Source organism: Buteo buteo, chromosome 3 (genome assembly GCF_964188355.1).
Source record: "Buteo buteo chromosome 3, bButBut1.hap1.1, whole genome shotgun sequence".
Lineage (NCBI taxonomy): Eukaryota > Metazoa > Chordata > Aves > Accipitriformes > Accipitridae > Buteo > Buteo buteo.
In genome coordinates, this window is record NC_134173.1 from 76,933,708 (window position 1) to 76,949,771 (window position 16,064).

At 50.2% G+C, this 16,064-nt stretch overlaps 1 protein-coding gene across 2 annotated transcripts; it reads right to left on the reverse strand.

Annotated features, from left to right (window-relative positions):
* Positions 1–401: 401 nt before the first annotated feature.
* TOP1MT (DNA topoisomerase I mitochondrial) lies at positions 402–16,064 on the reverse strand. Of its 2 annotated transcripts, none has more exons than XM_075024072.1 (14): positions 15,254–16,064; positions 12,979–13,094; positions 10,677–10,798; positions 9,771–9,893; positions 9,078–9,265; positions 8,182–8,326; positions 7,171–7,314; positions 6,472–6,657; positions 5,789–5,857; positions 4,579–4,693; positions 3,963–4,090; positions 3,078–3,172; positions 2,202–2,351; positions 402–1,788 (listed from the first exon to the last, which is right to left on the reverse strand). In XM_075024072.1, the coding sequence occupies exons 1-14, from the start codon at positions 15,904–15,906 to the stop codon at positions 1,686–1,688; spliced, it is 2,337 nt and encodes a 778-aa protein (XP_074880173.1). In that variant the 5' UTR covers positions 15,907–16,064; the 3' UTR covers positions 402–1,685. The 2 variants fall into 2 exon arrangements, with proteins under 2 accessions (XP_074880173.1, XP_074880174.1); XM_075024073.1 differs by having other exon boundaries at positions 13,534–15,321.

The following is a 16,064-nucleotide window of genomic DNA, read 5'->3' on the forward strand; positions in this document are numbered from 1 at the left end:
TGGTGGAGCACATCCCAGTGCAGATCTGAAATAAAACAGCATTGGCTTCACCCATGCATTTCCCCCCTTACATTTGTCATGACTCTGCTATTATACAGCAATTCAATTTTGGTGGCTCAGTTTTGCATAAGGGCCCTTAGGGACCAAGCACAAATGGTTTTTGAGATCTGCAGGCAGGCTCTTTGCTTGAAGGCAAAGGATTTCCTATCACACCTAATCCCCTGCAGACAACTGAGCATACACAGACCCCATTATAGAGACTGAGCCCTGGCTCAGACCTCTGCACATCAGCTCACAGCAGAACCACATCCTGGCCGAGTTGCAAAAAGCCTCCAATCACCAATACTCAGAAAAAAAAAAATCACTTCCAGTTTTAATGAAATGCATTTCAAGTACCTGACTTCCAACCCAAATAGCAATAGTTTAAACACAAGAACAAGTGGCTGTAAATGAACACATGGGAAGCACTGAGAGCTTTGGACTACAGCGACCTGAACATCAGCCCTGAGATGCCAGAAGGCTTTGCTGCCAATGCAACAGCTTGCTTACACCTGAGAGTCACTAGTATGTAGGCTAACTGTTGCCAGGTACATGCTATCACTTTTTTTTTTTCCCCTCTGAAAAGCAGCCAATTAGGCAGCAAGCACCAGCAGTTTATGCTATCGGTCCCTGCCTGCTCCATGCCCAGCGGGAGCAGGCTGGGGAGGATGCAGCCTGATGACGAAGCTGTCATCCCACGCAGGCATTGCTCCAGCAAGATTGGGTACCGCTCCTCAGCGCGTTCGCATCTCCCCGTAGTATGGTCCAGCCCCACAGGCAGCATCATCCTTTCCCAGTGCTAGATCTGGGGCTGGATGGTTTAGTTTCTGCTGTGGATACAGAGCCAACTGAAGCAAGTAGGGGAAAGAAAGCATGGCCTCAGATGAGATGTCCTCTCTCAGACCAAGGTTTAACCACACAGGGGTGATTAAAGTACACTTCGTTCATGCCAAGGTGAATTTCATCCCTCCCATGTGAAACCTGCTTTTTAATCCAGCATCTTCCCCACCTTCCTTCTCCTGCCATGACATTCTCTCTCCCTCCCACAACATTTTTCAATTTTGATTGTATGTGTGCAATTGCACCATTTTCTCCTCTCCTGAAGGCGAAAGGGCGCAAAATACCCTCCCATGTAAAACCCTGAGATTTTTTTGCTTCCTGCCAGTGCATCCCTGATCCAAGCCCAGGTCTTAACACTGCAGCTGCCTGTTTCGGTGCTGTCATTGCCTTGTGTTTCCCCAACAAGCCACTTCAGAGAGTCTGAAAAGGGCAGCACAGCTCCACTACATCAAGGAGATAGGATTAGATCTAATCTTGTTTATCAGCACAATTAAGGCTCTCATTCAATCTTCTTCCCAGACTCCAGAGGAGGAAAGAAAAGATCCAAAGCACTTGGCAACTCTGCAGAGGAATTAAAAGTTCACATCAAAGTCACTGCAGTCAGGATGAGTGTCACAAGTCAACAATACCTGTTTCAACTAGAAATCCTGTGTTTTCTTTTGTATACAGAAAAGGCAGAAAATACCCGTATCAAACTTCCATTAGATAACCCCCCAGCCCTACCCCTGCCACGACTGCAGTGGCACGTAAAAAAAAAAGTTTCCAACAGCACCAAATGAGCACAAAGTAACATGAAAGGCACTGTGTCAGAATTCAAAGTCCTCGTCGGCCATGTCGATCGCCCAGGCAAACTTCTCCCTCTGTGTCTTGTTGTAGATCTTCTCAATGGGCACACCAAACTTCTTGCACCTGTACAGACCACAGGACAGCAGTGGGGGATGTGCTACCCATCCCGCTCTGCTCCCACCGCAGCGGTCCTCTCCGCTTGGGATGCAGCATCCTTCACCCACGCAAACTCCTTAGCCCCAAGCTCCTTAAGAAATTAACTTTGTGCCACTGCCGATAAAGACATGCAAAGCAACCCCATCTTGCCCCAAGGAATATCCTGCAAACAGTTGTTTGCAGCAAGGGAAGCCTTAGCTTTGGATTTTGCTGGCTTCCCCCAGCATCTCCAGGGCTTGGGGAGGTTCCTCTAGGCAGAAACAAAGTTTATTCCTTTCCCCCAAAGGCTCAAGCATGTGTTTATCCCCCTCCCCAGGCAGGGCTAGGTGATCCGCGTGTCTCTAAAGGAACATTTGCCCCATAGCATGCCCAGTACTTACCAAGCTATGGTAATCCTGGGGTCCAAGTAATTCAGCTTGGACGTGCCCAGAGCTATCTGCTTGTTCTCCTCCTTATCCATGGCCTGGACGTTCAACTTGGCCAGCTGCTCTTCCAGCCGCTTCAACAGCTTCTTTTTCTTCTCCACGTTGCTGAGGCCAGAGAAAGAGCAACACAGCATGTTAAAGGGGAAAAGAAGCAGTAAGAGGTAAAATACAGAGCGGTTCTCCTGGTCTGCTGTTGCATGGGAGCCTGATGGGAAGCCAATGAGCTTCAGTTCAGATTAGTGTCTACACTCATGTTAAGTTCTATAAGGCCTGAGCCTAGAAATAGTCTAGAACAGCAGAGTCAAAGATGCCATTCAGCACTAGCCTATTTCTCAAGTACTTTGACCTGATAAGACACTTTTATAAAAGTTATTACCACCAAGGTTGGGCAAGCACAAAAGCCAGCATCCAGCAAAGACAGTCTCCCTCAAATCCAGGCTCCAGGAGCAACGACCATCTCTGACAATCTGCTCTGCATCTCACCAACACAGGGCATGAGCAGCAAACAAGAAACCCCAGAGTAAAACATAAGATACAAGCCTTGTTTCCCTCCTCTAGCCTCCTGCTGTCTCTAACCAGGAAATCACATTTAGGCTCTGGGAGAGAGGAGCAAATTTGGACAGCCCCCATGCAATGACTGCTGCAGAGATCAGATAGGCCACAGTCCACCCCACAAGTGTCCCAAAAGAAAAAAAAAAAATGCAACAAGGCCAGTCTGTGTATCCCCAGCTCCAACCTCAAGCTAGGCATCCTTTGCACCATGGCATTTGTAGGATCCATAGGGCACAGAGATCCCTCTGCAAAAGAAGGCTGTAAGGAAGAGTCACTCACGCTTCTGCTTTGGCATCTTTTGTGTCTTCGAACTCATCTTCAGCTTTTTTCAGCTCTTGCTGGGCTTCCTCAACCTGTTGCTTCTTGGCATCGATCTGGGAAGGTAAATACAAAGTCAGCCCATGCTCCTGTCCTCTCTGGAGGTTTCAGCTGCCTCTCTCTTTCCCTTTCATTTGCCACACCACTCCTCAATTTCGTACCAGCCTCACTCCAGCCCCAACAACTTGCCCCTGCAGCACCTGCTGGAGCTCAAGCATTTCTTAGCATCTTGCTAAAGATCCTCACAGCACCGATACCAGAAATACTTGCGGCTCTTATCTGTTCATCTTGCACAACTGCCTGAGACCGACTGCCTCGTGACAGTGCTGGAGCCCTTTGCAAAGTCCCAAGCTCACCAGCAGAGTGCCAACAAAAGCTCAGGACAATTAAAAGTGGTAGTTTGAGGTATTTCCATAGCAGACCTGTGAAACTTCAGCTGGTCCTCCTGCAAACAGCCAGATGGAAAAAACAATTTCCCTGGTCCCAAGCCAACTGTGTCAAAGCTGTGCCACCACAAAAGGCACCCAGCTTGGTTTGTAGACACCAAGTGATGAGAACAAAAAAAAAAAACCAACAAAAAACCAAACCAAACTTTGTGCCATGTGTGCTTCATCCAGCATTTGAACTTACCCCATCCCCTTCTATCCCTGGGTTACTGATGTCTCTGCACTGATTAAAAAAGCCACTATTCCTGGTTCATCCCCTGCCACACTTGATCAATGTGATCCCTTTAGGCATCAGATTATTCACACTCCTCTCCCCATCCTGCCACTGCCCTCCCCCCCCCCAAAAAAAAAAATCAGAGGTGAGATCAGGTCTGGGGGCTCTCAGTTTGGTCTGTCTCACCTTGGTCTGGAGGTTTTGCATCGACTTTTCAAAGGTTTTCGGTGTAGACCTCTGATGGTTGCATAGGATGGCCACAGCTCTGTTAGCTCGGTTGTAGGAGAGGAGCTTTCCTGCAACACTGTCTTCAGCTGGAAATAAACAGAAGCATCACTCTGTCTCCTTTCTGGGACTTGGGGAAGGCAACGAACAGACCAGAACAACAACAAGTTGTTTGCCTTTCCCATCCTTTGTCAGGGAAGGCCAATACTGGTTATGGAAATTAGTAAAAGACACTTGAGCATCACTGAAACTGATACTGTGCCTCATCACTCATGTACCCCAGGCAGGCAAAAATAATGCAAGCAACCAGCAATGCAAGGAAGGGGAGAAAAAGAAAAACTCCCATCTCGGCTAGCAATTAGTCAGACTATCGCTGAGCGGGTAACTATTTCTCACTTAGCATGATTCCCAACCTGCTGCATACCCCCGTAAGTTCCATACCACCCTACAACGTGGTGTATCACCTGCCGAGGAGGGGCAAGCAGTTCTAGGGACCCCAAGGCAATGGGGGGACATCGCTGAGCCCGTTGGCCACACGATGCAGCTGGTGATACCACAAACGCTGTCAGTGACTCACAGTTAGTGAGCGCCTTGAGCTGCTCCTGCAGGGTGATGGAGGCATTGTAGGTCCTGAACACTTTGGCACTCAAACCATCCATCAGATTCTGGAGGTGTCTGTTCAAGATGGATGTCTGAAGGAAGGAAGACAGAAGAGAGTCAAGGGGAAAGGAAGGAAGAGAACAAGTAGAAGCCAGGAGATAATAAATATAGCACTTGCTTTTCAGACCGTCTTCTACCCAAGCAACCAAATTAGGCAAAAAAAAAATCTCCTGTAGCTTGCAGATCTACTTGTTGGGTCAGGCCCTGATCTACCAAAAACTGGCACAAATTCCACTTAAACCCATAAAGAATTTCTCTGGAAGTCAACAATTTCTGCCTATCTATGTCCAAGAGGACAAATCTCGCATCCAATATTACTTCTCACATTTATCACGTACGATATTCTCTGTTCTACGGACCACATGGGGCTGCAGTCGGACTGCAAATAGAAGATGCTAAGAAGAGACATCTGGGGTTTGGAGGAAGCCTTATTTGTACCAAGAAAGCCTATCACAGATAAATTCTATAGAGCCAGAGAGGGGCACCCTCTTCAGAGGGAAAATGGGCAAGTGGCTTTGTAGGGGATGCAGGCAGAGGGGGAGCATGGGTGGCAGCACCCCATATCCCATGCTGAGGAAGAGGAGGGAGGAGGTTTTTGCAGGGGATTGGCTCAGGAGGGAAGGCTGCAGCACATCTCTCCAGCACCCCTGTGCTCCGGCAGCCTCTCACACTTCTGCTGAGCCCGGCCAAGGCGTGAAAGCGTCGAACAGCTGAGGTTTGACACCTCTAGCAATGCCCCAAGCAACATGTGTGTGGGCAGGCTTTCCCAGGCTAAAAAAAACCCCAGGCATATGATTTAGGGGAGGGAAGAAGAAAACCATCTCCTTAGCAGGGACACAGGTTACTCGCGGGTGCAGGCAGGCAACCAAGCCTGCGTTCAAAGAAGCAGAGATGCTACCAGTTCAGAAAGAGGATAGAAAAAAAATTTAAAAAAATCACGGCATCCCAACAGGGTGTTCAGTTCCAGTGGAGTTTTTGGAGGGAAGATAGTTAAAACCAGGGTAAGGGATGACACTGATGCAGCACCACAGCCTGGGAGCCTGCAGGCTGGCCAGGGATGTTGGCGTTTGCTTCCATCCCCTCTGGGCATTCAGCGCTGTTTCAAAAACTTAGAGGTGACAACTCACATTGAGCCTGTCAAAGAGGTCATCTGCTGGGTCCTTGTTCTTCATGAACAGCTGCAGGTTCTTGAACACCTAAAGAGGAGGAGAGGATGGCCCTGGTCAGGGACAAGGAGCAAATTCCTCCCAGACATCTCCATCTGCCGCCTCACCCAGATAGACTCCGTTTCAGACTTGCGTAGTACACACCCTACCACATCACCAACCTTCTCAACTTCAAGGGCTGCCACTGGGACCTCAAAACCACCAGTTCCACAGGCTGTTTTCCCCCCCATCTCTGCTATCCCTGGCAGTCGACCATCAAAATCGTCTATCCCATGGGCAAAACAAAAAAACAAAACATCAATGAGGACAGTTCAAGTCCTAACACCCACCAGTCAACTGAGGATGCTCCAGCAGGAGGCAGAACTTCTCTCTCGTGGTTCATGGGCTAGAACAACCTTGAAAGCCCCACCCCAAAGTTTCTCCCCCTTCTTCAGGACAGGGTCAGGACGTGTGCATCCTCATCACCCAGCGCTGTTGCATCTCACGCACATGCTGCCACCGTGGTGTTAAAGCACAGGAGGCATCTTTGCAACAGGTTTCAGATGCAGATTTGGGACTGAAGACCTCCGAGTGAACCGACCCACCCAGCTAACCCTGCATCAAATTGTCACGCCAGCTCCTGCCTCCATTTCTGCCCCACTCACCGGCTTCTCCACCGACACTTTGTTGTAGTAGCGGATCGAGTCCTTCCCAAGGAAGTCGAACTCCACCACGTGCTCCTGCCCATCCAGCTTGGGGTGCAGTTTGATGTGCTCCACACGTAGGGAGCAGCAGCCAACCGTGTCTGCAGTCTCTCCTTCCTCCTTCTCATTGCCGGCTCGCAGGGCCAGCTGGAAGGAGACGGCAAATCATCCATCTCAGCCCAACTTCAATTCCCCTTTCCAAGGTTAATAAAGTGGATGTGGACACCCAGGGCTGGTGGGGGGGGAAGAAAGGTTTTTCAGGACAGTGCCTCACTGAATGGCTACTGGGACCCTGGTGGAAACCAAGCAGTGACTGCCTCCAGCAGGAGATTATTTCACTGCTTTAAGGAAACCCTAAAATATCCCCCCCGAATAAAAATTATCCAGCTCTCCAGTGGGACTTTTGCCATCACACAGAGACACACACGCAGAATAAAGTCCAGGAAGGACATTACAGCCACACAACTGCAGCTTCGCACAAGCATCAGCAGACAGAAGGAGTCACCATCCTTCATGATCATTGCCAGATACCTCATGAAGAGCAACCCTGGCTAGTACAACCAGCAGACGCCAAACTACAAGGTGAGGTAGATCAGGTAAGCTAAGCCCCAACCTCAACCAGGATGGGGGACCTGGGGGCAAGGATGAGGCTGCAGATACCTTATCGATGAAATAGAGGGCCACTGCTCTTTGCCGCTTCTTCATCTCCTTGGACATCCAGTCGGCTCGGTACTGAGCACGGATTTTGTGGACGACATCCTTCAAGCGCCGGGCTACCTCGTATTTCTGCCAGTCCTTCTCCCCCTGGAGAGGCCGAGTTATTTTCACCCAGTGCCCCATCTTCCTTCCACCCCTCCCAGTCAGACCCTGTTCTAGGAACACCTCCAGCATCTAAATACTGCTCAAACCCCTTTGTTTTCTTGAGAAAAGTCTGTAAGTGGAAAAATCAGAGCAGAAACAGCTCATCTAGGGTTTCTGTGCCCTCTACTGGCTGTGCTGGATTTGGGATCCTGGCCAAGTCTGAGCTGCTCATAGTCTGGAGATGTTTTCCACCAGCTAGCAGCCAGCACACAGCAAGTGAGGAGCAAAGTGGTCAAGCGTTGCGTGGCCGTGGCCACTGCTGCCTGGACACCAGCAGCATGGACTAACACAATGCACTTGCTCAGTTGTGCCCAACTTGCATGCAGTCTCCTTATTTGCTTTGAGGACTGGAAATAGCTTTAAATCACCTTTCCTTCCCCACAGGGTTCACTGCCTCCCTCCCACGGCACTACAGATGATGATTCCCATCTCTCCCTACACTCTATTTACTGACATAAAGTAATACAACCCCATAGACTCTGGTCCCTGTGGACCCTCTCAGCCCCTGCCTGGCTCTCAACAGCCTTCCCTGGACACACATGAGCAGCACAGCTCAAGGCTGGCTCTGCCGGTAGCAATCCATCCCCTGGAATAGGCTTGATGCTTAACAATCATCTCTGTTCTTTTCCCTTCACCACCCAATGGAACACTGATTAACTTAGTTTACCCCCTTTTTTTCAGGGGGAGAAAAAAAAAAGTACATTTTTGCTGACACACCACATCTCTGCATTCCCCTGATCTTTCCACCTGGCAAAAAAGCCAGTGGCCCAAGAGGCAAAAACTACATCTCGACAGCAGCATCACTCTAACCTTCAGCTTGGAGCTGGGGTTCAACATGATGTACTTCAAAGTGTTCTGGATGTTTTCCGTCCACGAGGCCAGCCAGGTAACGGTGTTATCGAAGCGCACCTCCTTCCACTTGTGCCCTTCTGGCGGCTCGGGGATCTTGGAGTCCCTGCGGGTAGAGCAGGGTTGCAGCCCTCAGACCATGAAGAAGAAACAGGTCGTCAGCTAAACTGCTTCTTCACAGCGAGACAAGGATGGTCAACACATTGCAGCATTACTTACAGAAAACATACAGCCCCCCCCAAAATCGCTCCACAACACAATCAGGTCTTTGTCTTTTGTATGCTGGGGACAACAGGAGAACTTGCTGGGCTGGTGGGGAGTGTTTTGAATCAAGGCCACAAGGTCTTCATACGGGTGGTTTAAGACCAATCCAACTCACATAACTTGGAGGGTAAACACTCTTAACCCAATCACTGCTTTTCCTCCCTCCAGTGACTATCCTGATGCTTCCAGCCAGCACGAGGGACCCATAAAATGAGGAGGAACGGCTCATTCGGAAAAGGAGCACAGGAGAATGAGTACAGAGTTGTCTCTTCTTCAAAGGGGCCAAAGGAGCACTGTGGTGTTTGCAGTTGGTGTTGGGTGAACAGTGGGAGCACCAGTGAGAGATGGCAGCTGCTGACCAGTTTTCTGGCCACCATACGTCCAGAGAAACTAAAAGTCAGACCTAACTGCAAAGCCGACATCTGGAGGTGACCAGGAGGTGATAAAAGGGCTCCAGCGAGTTCAAGCCTCAGGGGGTGGAAAGCAGTGATTATAGGAGGTAGCAAAACCCCACGGTAGCTCTAGGCAGAAGAGGTGTGGGGCTGCTTTTGGGACCGGGGTAAATGGCAAAAGCTCTTCCTGTGGCAACTCACTTGCTGCAGTTGATGATAACATCTTCTGGCATGATCCTCTTCTTCAGCATGCCCATTTTGGGGTGGTCACCACGGCCACGGAAAAGCCCCGGCGGCTCAGTTTTGAAGTTCCCTATCTTCTCCCGGTGCCCATCAAGCATGCAGTACCCATACTCCTCCTGGATCTTATCCGCTTCCTCCTTCAGTTTCTGAAACGAGGACCATGCCACCATCATCCCATAGGATGACCAAAATCCCATGGCTTATGCCTGCCTATCACTACCCACCTTTCCCTGGAGAAAACAAGGCTGGAAAGGCAGAGCTCAAAGGGTTGGAGGAAGAGGTGAGCATGGGTCCAAGTCCACTCCCAACAAATGGCTCATCTCCACCTACTTTGCAAAACCTCACATGATACGCTGGTGGAACAAGCCTGTGTTCCACCAGCCCCTTAGCAAAGTCCACCATCCTCTGGACAGGGCAGGACCCCAAACCATGGTCTGAGGATGACTGGTACCCTGCAAAGCCACGAAACGTGCGGCATCTGCTGATAAACTTAATGAAGAGGGGTGTGATGGTCATGGAGACAGAGCTGGGCCAAAGAGGTCCCAGGTCAGAGTGTAACACCAGGAAAGGAGACAAGCAGGAGCCAAATTACCCCAGCCTGGTCCCAAAACACAACAGCCAGTCCCAGATGTCATAGGACACAGCTCTCACCTGCTTCTCCTCTTTGGAGAGTGCTTTCCGTGCCTCACTTTTGTCCACAAAGTACTTGTGGATCTCCCTGAAGTCACACTTGTCCAGGTCCGTGATTATCTTCTGCTCCTTTGAGGTCATCTCCTGAGCAAGGGATAAGAGGGATTAGGTAAAGCCAGGAAGCAAAAGGGTCTCTGCACAGAGCTGCTGCCTATCCCTCTCCTTCACAGAAAAAGAAATAAAGACCCACACTCCAGTTCTTCAGAAAAATCAGAAGAAAGCAGCTACCCCAGTTATCCTAGCCACATCCACCCAAGGGCAGGCAAAGCTGCCGTGGCAGGAGGCCAGGCTGCCCCTGGACACCTAAGCCTGCGCCCACAGAAAACCAAAATGCAGCCAGCTCTGGGGTGGAACAACCTCTAACCTCTGCTGTGGGAAGCAGCAGTCCCCAGGCATGACTGCAAGCAGCCTGCAGGGACAGCAGAAGCAGCACCAAAGGTATTTGGGGGCACATAAACTCGCCCTAGTAGGGTCTTGCTTTTATTTGCAGACTGAGCTGTGGTGCCGTGGGACCACGAGGTTAATCCTTCAGAGCGACACGTGCCCCAAGCCATTTGTCAAGGTTTTTTTGCAAGACCCAGCACCTGCTTTCTTAGGTGGCATCCCTAAAACTCAGAGAGACCACAAGTGCCAACGTGAAGCTCTCGAGGATGTCGCAGACAGCAAGCCCCAGCCCAAACCCACAAGAAGCAAGGAAATAAATCATAAAATATAGAATCTCATAATGATATGATTATAAATAAAGAACTAAGCCACAAAAAAACCCTCATCCCCTCCATCCCACGCTGCAGCTTAGGCATGACAGGTTTAACGCTGAGTGTTTAATGCGGAGGACAGACGGCAAGAAAGCCCTCACAGGGAAGGCACCTTCCTCCAGTCATTGAAGAAGTTGTTCTGGAAGATCTCCTTGGTCGTGTATTCATGATCGAGCATTTTGGCATAGAAGGTGGCAACTTCCTCCGCAGCCAGGCTCAGCTTCAGGGGTTTGCCTAGGAAGGGAGAGGACATTTAGCATCAGTTATGGGGACAACACAACCCTGCAGCCCCAGGCAGTTTTTTGGCCAGTCCCCATGCTCACCACAGTGCCAAAACAGGGACAAGGGGCGAGGACAGACATTGGCAAGCCTTCAGCACCTCCCTGCACCAGGCACAGCCTCGCCTGTGGATCAATACCCTGAGCACTTGGCACAGCAGGATGCTGTCACAGCCCATCTGCAATCACACGCTTCATTTTCTTTTCCAGAAATCCTGATTTATGTTAAGGTCACTGGGCCACAGGGCTTTCAGCAGCCACCATGCCATGATGAGTCCCAAACTAATGGTTCCACAGGACAACACAGAAAGATTTGCTTTCGGACCATGATCACTTCCAGGACCATGCTGAATAGCCAGGATCCCACTTGGAGAAGTTTCATCTCAAATACTTTCCCACACAGATGGAACAATCATGGGAAGCTCAAAGCTGAGATTTGTGCAACAGATAGAAATGCAAGAGCCTCTCATGGTTGTCCAGTGAATCTTGGATCATTTCTTGGAGGTGGCAAAGCCACTGTCCTCTCCTGAGCTCTTTGGCTAGAGCAATGAAATCCAGTGAACTCAAGGAACATCTTGGCTTTTCCTAGGAAACCTATACTTTGAAATAGCTTTTCTAGGCAAGCTGCAGGAAAAGCTGCAGAGCTCCAGGAAACAGTTCAATTCTACCTGCACCAGACACTCTGGTGTTTGAGGTTCCTGACCTCCACCTGAACTGCAGGGCATGGTGGGTCACAGCCTTATAGCAGCCCCACAACCACCTACACACACCACCAGCTCAGCCATGCTCCCTTCCTATTTGGGGTTGCTGCCTGTCCACAAACACTTTTTCATCCAGGAACGGTGACACCTTTTAGCAAAGGAGCCAGTGTCACCCAAGATCCCGGACCAAAGCCATCAGCCTAAATGCACGCAACACAGATGGGTCTCCAAAAGCTCAGAGGCCACAGGGAAGGTCCAAACCCTACGCAGGACTACATACAGCTGCCAGGGCTCCTCCTCGTAGATCCAAAATAGAAAAAAAAAGTCTGGGACAGCCCCATCGATGTCCCAGCAGTGCCCTCTGGTGACAGCGTGGCCAGACACCTCATTTCCCCAAATTGCCCGTTTTTTTCCTCCCATGAGAACCCCACAAGGAATAAGAAGCCCCAGTGAGGGGGCTGAGGAGAACCAAGACCCCATGGGACTGCAGTCCCCTCCCATCTCCAGCATCCCTTGGCCAAGTCCCAAGGTCCTTCTTGCCTCCCTTCCCTTGATCTGTCAGAAAACAGTTCAGGAACGGAGCCAAGAGCAGGGAGGATAAGGCAGCCCAGCAGCCAAGGTGGGAAACCAAGGAGGATGGCAGAGACCTGGATCCATCCTGCCAATCTCTCAGCCCCTCCACTGGTGCGCTGAGGTGCCGTAAGGCGATGCGCGGTGGCCCTACGGACAACATCGGGAGCCACAACCGGGAGCTCGGAGCAGCCCAGCCAAACCCAGCAATGTCTTGAAGGGCAAGTGATGTGTCAGTCACTGAGGCCATGGGACAGGCAAACTGCAGCTCTCGAAAGTAAAAAAAAAATAAAAAAAAAATCACATTTTCCCCAGCTTGCGGGGAAACCATGCATGAGCTGACCTAAAGCTCAACCCCAAAAAGCATCTTAATGTGAAAAAATTGTTCTTTTTTTTTTCCCCTCCGGTCCGCCTTCACAAGAGGTACGCAAGGACTTCAGCAAACAGCATCAAGATCCATTGCTTCCCCTCCAAAAACTTAGGGTCCAGCCCCACACCACTGCATGTCCTGCAGCCAGGAGAGGCTGTGAGCTGAGGTGCAAGTCCCAAATCCACACACAGTTGCATTACAGCACCCTAAAACCAGCTGCAGGCACCCTGGTCGGGGAGCTCCGCATGGGAGGGGATGCACAAAACACCCTAAAACCATCAGGAGCTCATTAGCTTCCCAATCACCCCCTAACTCCTACCAGGTGCAAAACCCTCCAGCTTTAACCCAGGGTTCAGGCTTTATCCAATGGGATATTTAGACCCTTTAATAATTTGTGGTTTGCAATACTTCCCCCAGCACATAAGAGAAGATACCAGCTCTTCAGCCGGGCAGAGAACTCCACATGGTCCAAGTCCCATCGCAAGGCAGACGTACCATCGTAATAAAACTGGACATCATCAGGCAGCGGCTCATACAGGGGGACAAAGTAGGGTCCTCGGTGCTCCAGCTGGGTCCACTTTACCCCATCTTCTTTCTTCTCCTCTTCCCACCTGGAACAGATGCACAGGGACCCATGAGAGCATCCCAACCCCTGGGGTTTGGAACCTTCTCCCCAAGGTCACCCTGGGAAGATGTTCTGTGAGCGGTGACAGTTGCAACAAACCCCAGGTGAAATCCTGTTGTCTCTGCTACTGCCTCAGTTTCCCCATTCTTTCAAACAAGGAAGACTGCAATGCAACCTAGGGAAAGGTGTCCTGGGGAAGGGGACACGCTTGGTGCGGTGACATGGAAGGATGCAGGGGGAGAGCGAAGGGATGGATCAGTCAACACACAACATTCACACCTACTTATACCTATGATCTTAATGCAAATAAGATTTTAATGCACCTCTCCCCCCCTCCTCCTCTTAAAGTCACTGCAAGCCTTAGCTGCGAAATGAAGATCTAAAAATTTTAAAAGTTAAAAAAAAAAAGTAGTCAAAACACCCACCCTGAAGATCAGGAGAACAGCATTAAAGAAATAACCCAGATCAGGGGCAAAAGGAAGAAGTCCGCTGGAAGAGCATTGCTGACAGCGCTGCATGGGACAGGCAGGGGATCTGCACCCTGCAGCTCAGCGCCAGCCTGGCTGGCACTGACCTCTTAACCCCAGCATCTCTGGAAAAAAATAAAACACCACCAAAAAAAACCCAAAAAACAAGGATTGCTGGGAAAACACAGCAAGATTTCATCCTAGGGAAAAAAAACCCCAGTGTTTCTCGCTCAGCGGTGCCCCGGAAGCATTTCCGATCTTTCTCCTCCCCACGGGAAGCGTGGTGGAATAAATCAATCACATCAAAAGGTGCACTGTGCCAGGAAAACATAGGGAAAAAAGATATTAAAGAAAAAAAAAAAAATCAACAAGCTACAAAAAACCTGGTTGAAAGCATCTCGGAGACAGGCAGCCACAAGAGTGATTTGCGGGATGCTGCAAGGGCTTCATCTCTCCTCCCAAATCCACGCGATCCCCCAACCTGGCAGAACATCACCCGCACTCACCTACTGCAGCCCCCCCGAACCCGACCGGAGGCAAACGGGGGTGAGTCAGGGATGACGAACCCTTCGGCCAAGCGGCAAGACACCGGTACGTGCCACCGCTCGCCCGCAGAGATAACGAGGCTGACGGACGCCCAAAGTCACCCCAAGCATCTCGCCCTGGCACCCTGCTACCCACCGGGACACGGCGATGGTGATGCCCGAGGCATCGCCGTGAGAAGCCACCACGGTGGCCAAGCGGTCCAGTTTGTGGCAGCCCCCACGTGCCAGGGCAGCGCAGCCTTATGGGAAAAGTAGTCCTGCACGTGTTTCGGGGCAAAACTACTGCAAATCGAGCTGATGCTACGTACCGGCCTCGCGCCTCCATGCCAAGCTCCAGCTCCCCATACAAGGCATTACTTAGCAAAAAAAAAAAAAAAACCAACAAAAAATCCCCAAAAACCTGCTTAGTCCCACTTTGCATGCCACCCTGTGCCTCGCAAAAGCTGTCCCAAAGATCCAAGCACCCTTGTCTGGGATAACACCCTAACGGCTCCCCACAGCCTGGGTTTGCAACAGGTTCCAAAGCATCCAGCCCCCAAAATGCTCCTTCTCTGCCCCAGATATTGGGGTGCTCTGGGAGAGAGCGACACCAAGTGGCTAAAGCCACTGCTCCCTGTCTCCTCGAAAAAAGACAGCGCCCATCAGCCCCACTCACACATCTTTTCCCTACGCTCTTCTGCCAAAGAGCTTGCCTGGGTTATCCAAACCCTGCTGCAAAAGGGAAAAAAAAATGCAGCCCCTTTATATCCTCTACAGCTCCCTGATATGGGTCCCGCTGTCTTGGAAGCTGTTTTATTACAGGGGATTGTACAAATCATCTTCTTCCACCAGCCATGAGCATCTGCCTTCCCTGGCTGGGCACCAGCAAAGCTATTTCAAGAGGAATACATATTGTAAGAACAAAAAACTGTACTATACAAATACTATTTTGTATTCAGGACCTCCCGTTATCTCTCATCCCTTTCCTCCTGCCAAGAGTGTGAGTTCAAGGCTTCAGAAAATACAGCAGAGCAGTTAAGAATAGTTAAAAAAAAAAAAGAATTTTCACAGTTTCACCCTAAGAAATAAAACTAAAACCCCAATTGCATCAGCGTTAGACCTGCCCACGGGCCAAAGGCATGCAGGACGCTTACCATTTCCACTTGTTTTCTGCCTCTTTCTTTTCTTCCTTATCCTTTTTAGGCTTTTTGTTGTTCTTTTCTTCTCCTTCTTCCTTAGATTTCCTTTTCCGGGTTTTCCCTGGGGCATTCTCCTCTTCATTCTTCTCTTTGCTCTTCTTCCCCTTCTTTTTCATTCCCCCCTCTGGCTTTTTCTCCTTGATTTTCTGCTTTTTCTCTTTCCCTGGCACATCTCCTGTCCCTTCCTCACCCTCCTCCTCCTTCACCCCCTGCCCAATCTCTGCACTCTGTGTCTCTCCCCATCCTTCATCCCCTTTCTCATCCACCTCCTCTTCCTCCTCTTTTATTCCTTTTCCATCTTCACTTTCCTTTCCCACCCCATCTCTCTCCCCCAGTTCATCTCCCACTCCTCCCTCTCCTTCCTTCTCATCTGTCTTTTCCACCTCTTGCTCCTCTTCCAACATTTTTTCCTTCTTTATTTTTTTCTTCCCCACTCTCTCCACACCCTCCATTTTCACCTTCTTGTGCTTCTCCGCTTTCCCCTTCTGCTTTTCCCTCCCATCATCCCGTCCCTCGGTGCTGTTGCTTCTCCCTCGCTTAGCTCTGCCCTGTCCCGCTGCCCGATTCCTGCCTTCATCAGCACCCTCCTCTTCCTCAATGCCCTCCATCACATCCCCCAGGCTTTCCTCAAATTCATCTTTTTTCCTCCTTCCTTTTCTCAGCGATCCCTTTCCCTGCTGCTTCCTTTGCTCTTGCTTCTTCTCTCTTTTCTTTTTTGAGTCTTGGGCATCCCCTCGCTGCTGTGGGACAGGGGGGTCCAACTCCT

Bases quoted from the DNA above. Each gene is read 5' to 3' on its own strand.
- TOP1MT (XM_075024072.1), bottom strand. From the start codon at position 15,906: ATGGAGGGCATTGAGGAAGAGGAGGGTGCTGATGAAGGCAGGAATCGG. The intron at 9,266-9,770 runs GTGAGAGCTGTG...TCCTCGTTTCAG, and splicing joins TCTCCAAAGAGGAGAAGCAG to AAACTGAAGGAGGAAGCGGA. The intron at 4,694-5,788 runs GTGAGTTGTCAC...TCCTTCCTTCAG, and splicing joins ACCTCTTTGACAGGCTCAAT to ACATCCATCTTGAACAGACA.